This window comes from Camarhynchus parvulus, chromosome 2, assembly GCF_901933205.1.
Source record: "Camarhynchus parvulus chromosome 2, STF_HiC, whole genome shotgun sequence".
Taxonomy (NCBI): domain Eukaryota; kingdom Metazoa; phylum Chordata; class Aves; order Passeriformes; family Thraupidae; genus Camarhynchus; species Camarhynchus parvulus.
The window spans coordinates 69,503,206-69,509,809 of NC_044572.1; the positions used below are offsets into that span (position 1 = coordinate 69,503,206).

Genomic DNA, 6,604 nt, shown 5'->3' on the forward strand with positions numbered 1-6,604 from the left:
ACATTCTTGTTAAAGGACTAGAACCAGGTGAACAGTAAAAAAAATCGCCTGTGGTGATGGTTCTCACCATAACCACCCTGTAAGGACATCTGCTGCAAAACTGTTCTTTAATAAGTGCTGATCCGATTGTTAGCCAAAACCCCACATCTACACAGGAAGCTCAGCTAGAACCTGGAACAGGCTGCCAAAAAACTCCTTTCAGCTCCAGGCAATGCATCAAGGCGTTAAATTGATGAGTCTGGAAGATAAAAGGGGAGGGCAGCTACATATGTGCTCCAGCCTTGCCACAAGCAAAAGTAACAATCCCATGGGCTCTCACTGCCTGACTCTGCCCGCTGGACACCAAAAGTGAACTCAAGCACACAAGAAGCACTCACAGAGCAAGTGGGATGGTTCTTGTGTCAACAAGAACCTGGAGACCTCTGCACACAGGCACAGGAGGGGTTGGACATGGCAGGTGCTCTGTTTGTCTAAGCAGATCTGTTATTCCTGCCAGACCTAAGATCAAGACTACAGAAGAAGATCAGGTACAGCTGAAAGAGACAATCAGTGCAGAATGAGTCACCTTGTTCTAGGGAAACATCAATTTATTGTCTGAAGGCACCTATGCTGCCAAGACATCTCCTCCTTAGGGACAGCAAAATCTGCCACAGAACAAAATGCTGCAAGTTTTGTTGTGCCGGATGAAGAAGAGGAAGGGATGATCAGCAGTGAATTCTGGAACTATCATTGCACAACACAACTGCATCACTGCTGCTGTGGCAGCAGCTGCTTCAGTGCCTTCTTCATTGACTTCCACAAAGGATTTGTGAACCACTTCAGAGAGCACCAGCTCATTCCCAGATGAGATTCCTGAGAAGTCTGCCTTCCCCAAATCAAATGCATCAGGCATTCCCATGCTGCTCAGAAGCGGTTTCAGATCATAATTTTCTTCCAGTTTAAATCGGGGTAAATACACCCTCACCTCTGTAGAATTCATCATTTCTGGACTGATCCAACCCATCAGCTTCTCATGTGTAAGTTCCTTTTCCAGCTGAAAAAAAAATTCCAAATTTACTTAATTACAATGGGAATTGAGACAATATTACATACCCAAAATACTGACTTCTGTGTGTTTATTCACATAGCACATAACATGCATGGGCATTTTCACTTTGTTATGCATGAAGACTGTGGGGGTTTTCTTCTCATTTTTAATTGGGGAATAAATGAGACTCAAGAAGCCTTGGTAATAAACTCCTGGTCCAGAGTTCCAATGAGCCCAAACTCGTATCCTACCCTCACTACAAGAGAGATCCTGCCCTTTCCAGCCAGTGAGCCACACATCACCTGCCAGCTGCTCAGCACACAACACCTACAGGACAAGCCACAGCACCTCCAAAGAGCCCACCCCAAATCCCCCTCTCCACATTCCATCATCACCATACTGTGCCTACACCACAACCACAGCTGACCTCTGCTCCTGAGCAGGGCCAGCTCTGCTTCCAGAGCCTCTGCCTAAGGGAGCAGCACACAGCCTGGGCAGCACTGACATAGCAGGGGCTGTCCCTTTGGGGACATTTCTGCTCGCCTTCAGCACCAGAGACACAATTGCTCTGGAACTCAACTGCAGCTCTCTGTGCAATTCACACTTTCTTCCCTGGAAGCATTCAGCCTATCTTTGCACTCAGCTCAACTACTTACTCTTTCCAAGCCTGTGGAGCCATCCTGGATTGCATCAGGGAGCAGGATGATCATGCTCAGTTCATCACCCACATAGGGCAGCTCCAGGATTTTGGTCTGGAAGTCCCCAATGTAGGTCATGTTAAAATTTGCCTCCTTGAACATCATCTGCACAGGTTTGCTCTCGTTCTAGAAATCAAGAGATGCCAACAGTTAGTGCTGAGCTTCTCTGCTGGTCTCACACTACAAAGCAGCCAGCAACTCACTCATGGCCTTTTAGGATTTGACCAAAGGGAACTGATCACACACCACAGATTGCAGCCCTACCACTGCCTTTTGGAAAGCATGAGGTACAAACAGTGCATGATATTGCATAAAAACTCAAAACCAGATTATTCATCAGCCCTATATCCTTTTGATGTTGCATCTTGAAACCTGGTTCTAAGCTTGCACAGCTGCGGGGAATAGAAAATGCAACAGTGTCTCTGGATACTCCTGCCAGCTTTTTCAACACATTCCAATAGGGAGAGATCAAGGTGGCAGGAGCCTAGTCATTCCAGCAGTCTCTGAAATGCTGTTGGAGGTAGTCTTGGGGTAAGCAGCAACATTCCCTTCTTTAGAAGTTGTATCAGCACTTTCAAATATTTGTGGATTTATTTCACCACTGCAGAGAGGGACAATTTCCAGACAGGCATGAGATCTTCAATTTTCCACAATGTTTGCTTAAGGAAGGCACATTACCAGGTCTTGTTCATGACTCCTGGAGGCCAAGCCAGGGCTGCAAGGAATCCTGAGGGGCAGCCATGGCCTGCCCATGCCAGGGGCCAAGTCCTCCTCAGGAGCAATTCTAAAAACAAGACTGCACAGCAGGTCTTCAAAGGAAATTTGTTTTCCATTTCATATGGATTGGCTCAGGGGCAGGAATGCAGCAAGGAAGCTCTGACTGAGGAAGACTTAAATTCACAAGCTTTCACACCTGTCTTTGTGCTACATCACAAGTTCTAGTAATTATGTGAAAGTTCAGAGAAAGTCAGCAAAGAGAGACTTCCAATGAAAAGGAGGGGACATAAGGAATCTCACAAAGCCTATCTATGGATTGAAAGATCTCATTTCTTCTTAAAGGTGGTCATTTCAGGCTACTCTAGATTAACAGGGTATTGTCAGCATTTTAGCACATCATACCTTATTAATTTGGAATGGCCTCTCTCTGGTACTTGCTTTCCTGAAAGGCTCTTCCCAGTTGCCTTTGAAATAGATGGCATTCACCAACACAAGCCTGCTCAGGGAATCAAGCGTCCCCGCTGCCAACAGGTTCTGAATTTTGCCTTTATGACACAAAGAAAAAACACACTTAAATTAAGAGGTTGACATGGATCTAATTATTATCCAAGATAGTATCAAGTCTCCATTTACTACACAATAGAGAAGACAATCATGTACCAGGCTCAGCAACAGCTCGGCACTTGAGTTGCTTGAATTCACAATCCTATATCCTGAACTAGGTGTTTACCCAGACAATGGCTCCCATTAAACACAACTGAGCCCTTGGAAAAGCACTCACCTTCAGTCCTTTCCTCCACCCAGACATTGATTTGTTTCCTGGAATCCTCCCAAGCATGCAGGAAGTCCATCTGTTCCAGGCCAGCATGGTAGGATTTCTGACTGGACTCTATAAATGACTAACAGGGACATTCACAACCGATTTTCAGCAAGAGATTTACTCTCCTTCAGACACAGGTGATTCTTGCATCCCCCAAGGAAATCTGCCAGCTTTCCTTCCCCAGCTTCATACAGAGCCATTAATGTTCAGGCTAACATGTTCCTACTAGGATTTATTCCACTTCTTTAAACAAAGAATCAATATTGTTACGGCTTATGCACAGTACTAAAAACTTCTACACTTCATTGACAAAGATGGGGGAGGGGGTCCTTGTTTTTATTTGGTGCTTCATGGACATGACATATAATTTTATAAATTACTTTAAGAGACTTCTGCTAAGAGATACATCAAGCACTTGTCCCACAGCCAAATAGATGAATGGATCACAGAACCCTCAAGAGAAAAGACTGATGGATTTTACCCTGCGTAGCATCACTTGTCCACTCAGAACACAAATTATTTACAGGAGATACTCCACTGAGTTCAGACATTGGGCTATGGCAAATCAATTGCACTCCTGGATCTCAGCACAGAAAATCTGTCAGGCAAACCCCAAAGCCTGCCTTGACCTCCAGAGGAAAGAGGCACTAAGTACATTATCCTAAGGGATAATGCCACAAATTTAATGGCTACTTACTGGAAGAAACTCAAAGGTCTTTTCTCCATAGAGCCGGTTTGCAGTTCTCAGGATGTATTTGGTGTTTGGATCATTAATTTCAGAGAGAAGGGACTGATACCCATTGTGAGCATCCTGGGCATTCTTCAGAGAAAGCACCTGCACAAAGACAACATCTGCAGTGCTTGCACAAGTCATGAATTAGGGAGCAGCAGAGTCAGCAGTCCTGATTTTCCTTCCCTCAAGGCAAGTGCTACAGCATCACAGAATGGCTCGGGTGGGAAGGGACCTGTGGGGACAATCTGCTACAAAGCCCTGCCCAAGCAGGGACACCTAGAGCTGGTAGCTCAGACTGTGTCCATGGATTTTGAGCATCTGCAACTATAGCAACAACATAGGTTTTTGAGAAATTTTCATAAAGTACATGGAAACAAGATCTGAGTTTATAGTTCACTGTCACTTTGTAAAGGAAGCAAACATCCAAACCAAAAGGACTGGGCTTGCACTCAATACTGTTGCATGCTACATAAAACACAAGCCAAGAGATATTTGCTACCTGAGCACATTTTTAAAAAGGAATAAATCAAATTGCAGTTACCAGTTTGAAATACAGGCACTGGGACTTTTAATATATTTTTATATGCCAGACTTCCTTTTCAGAACATGTATCATATGATAATAAACCCAAGCACAGAATGAAAAGAAAATAATTTAGGTAGCCACCTATTGATCAATAAATACAATTCCAGGTACACTCTAATTACATGTTAAAGAAGATCGCTCTCAAAAACCTGCACACGCTAAATCCAGAAACTTCTTCATTTCATACGGAACAAAGCTGACACTAAAAAGCCAAAGAAAACGGGTCCTGTTTACACACACACCCCAGAGGAAGAGCCCTGCTCTCTCACACCACAGTGACAATCACACTTTAGCACAAGGGCATGTCACAGACTGGAAGACACATCTCTTCCTCATATGATCCCATCAAATGCAATCCACCAAGTTCATTTTGACCTACCTTGCTTATTTGGGCTTCAGTGCTACCTCTTGAACCCAGCAAAACCATAGACAAAGCAGAAGAAATACTAAATGGTGAAAAGAACACATTCTGCCCGCTTTTCATCTCACACAGCTTTCTTAACAGGTCCACAGCAAAAGTGTTGTTTGCTGCACAAAGGCTTTCCATGCTTCCAAGCCTGGGACATCAAACACAGAATGACAATGATTCAAATTTATTTGAATACAAATCAGTTGTTTCTACCTTCTACACTTCCCAGCATAAACTAGGCAGCAAAGGCTGGAAAATTATCAGCTCACTGGAGACTGATTTAGTGCCACAAGCACCTGAAATCCCATACTACACATTTGAGTTATTTTACTAATTTAGAGGCTACTTCTAAATTTCAAACCCATGCCTACACAGTGTGACTTCTTTTGAGGTGATCAGGCACAGCAGCTTTTTGTTCAGGACATACAGAAAGAAGTTTCTCTTGACTACACATAGTAAATAATTTCCCTTCATTGGACCACCGGAGGCAAAGTTAGACATCAGAACAGCAGAATTACCAACTCTTACCTTCTCTAAGTCTACAGACCTTCAGTGGTAGCTGCAGCTTGCTTCTACGTGGGCACGCTGGGTTTTAAACCTGCCAGCCAGGCTGCGAGAAGTCAGCAGAAGAACTTTGCCTAAAAGCAAGAGAACGAGCAAGAATTTCATTGTCACTAAAACATTCTTTTACCGAAGAAAAAGACAAAACCCACAAACAAATCAAAAAAAGAGCACAATAAGAAATCCCAAACAAACGGAAATCTCCAACCATACTAAGCAAATACAAATCACATTATAATAGGATATTTGCTCCGCACATTACCAACAACTTTACTTATCGCTCCAAGGTTATGGCACTACATATAAAAGAAAAATGCATTGCATTATAACTGGAAATTGCAAGGATTTGTGCCGGCAAATCCATCTTAAAGCTCTTCTGACTGACACACCCCGCATCCCCACACATTTCACTCACACAGCAGCTTTCCCCACACTTCTTGAAGCAGAACTGGCAGATGTGCTGCTTCCTCTTATACTCGTATACGGGGAGGAGTTTTCATCAGAATTTGGGGGTTTCCTGCACTGCCCACCCACAGAAATTCCACGTATCACTGCCAGCTCTCTCCGGCAGACACACAATCGGCACGGCAGCTCTGCAATGGCCTTTTAGCAAGCTCTGTGCTAAAGAAAACACCAGCACCTCCCGGGCCAACATCTAAAGCGATGCCCCAGTGGTGCCTTCGCTTCCCTCTCCTTTCCTTCCACCGCCCGTGCGAGCCCCGCACCCCAAGCCCTTCACAGCCCGCACCCCTCGCTGCCCGAGAAGCGCTGCGGTTTCGGGAGCCGAGGAAACATTTCCGCCTTTCAGCCCGACACCGCCCCATTCCCGCAGGATGCCCCGCGGGCGGGGACAGCGCGGAGCTGCCCCGGGCCCCTCCCGCCCCGCGCAGCCCCAGCGCGGCCGAGGCCGCTCGGCCGCCTCCCTGCCCGGCCGGCGACAACCGCGGACGGGAGACAGCGCCCGCCGGCCCGGGCAGGCGACACCGAACCCCGCCGGGCCCTGCCAGAAGCCTCTTCCTCCTGCGACAGCCCGACACATACGTGTATCATTTAG

General features: G+C 45.7%; 1 protein-coding gene across 4 annotated transcripts; it reads right to left on the bottom strand.

The window, feature by feature from the left end:
• Positions 1-554: 554 nt before the first annotated feature.
• On the bottom strand, positions 555-6,362 carry LOC115914220 (serpin B6-like). Of its 4 annotated transcripts, none has more exons than XM_030966650.1 (8): positions 6,299-6,362; positions 5,537-5,627; positions 4,960-5,137; positions 3,960-4,097; positions 3,224-3,341; positions 2,845-2,987; positions 1,684-1,851; positions 555-1,033 (listed from the first exon to the last, which is right to left on the bottom strand). In XM_030966650.1, exons 3-8 carry the CDS (start codon positions 5,125-5,127, stop codon positions 629-631), a joined length of 1,140 nt encoding a protein of 379 aa, XP_030822510.1. In that variant the 5' UTR covers positions 5,128-5,137; positions 5,537-5,627; positions 6,299-6,362; the 3' UTR covers positions 555-628. The 4 variants fall into 4 exon arrangements, with proteins under 4 accessions (XP_030822510.1, XP_030822492.1, XP_030822501.1 ...); XM_030966632.1 differs by having other exon boundaries at positions 5,518-5,627; XM_030966641.1 differs by lacking the exon at positions 6,299-6,362 and adding an exon at positions 5,966-6,292.
• Positions 6,363-6,604: the final 242 nt, after the last annotated feature.

What these genes read in the sequence shown, in the direction of transcription:
- LOC115914220 (XM_030966650.1), bottom strand. Translation starts at nt 5,127, where the DNA reads ATGGAAAGCCTTTGTGCAGCAAACAACACTTTTGCTGTGGACCTGTTA. An exon ending in GGTGGAGGAAAGGACTGAAG is followed by an intron (nt 2,988 to 3,223) that starts GTGAGTGCTTTT and finishes TGTGTCATAAAG; the next exon opens with GCAAAATTCAGAACCTGTTG. An exon ending in GCTCCACAGGCTTGGAAAGA is followed by an intron (nt 1,034 to 1,683) that starts GTAAGTAGTTGA and finishes TTTTTTTTTCAG; the next exon opens with CTGGAAAAGGAACTTACACA.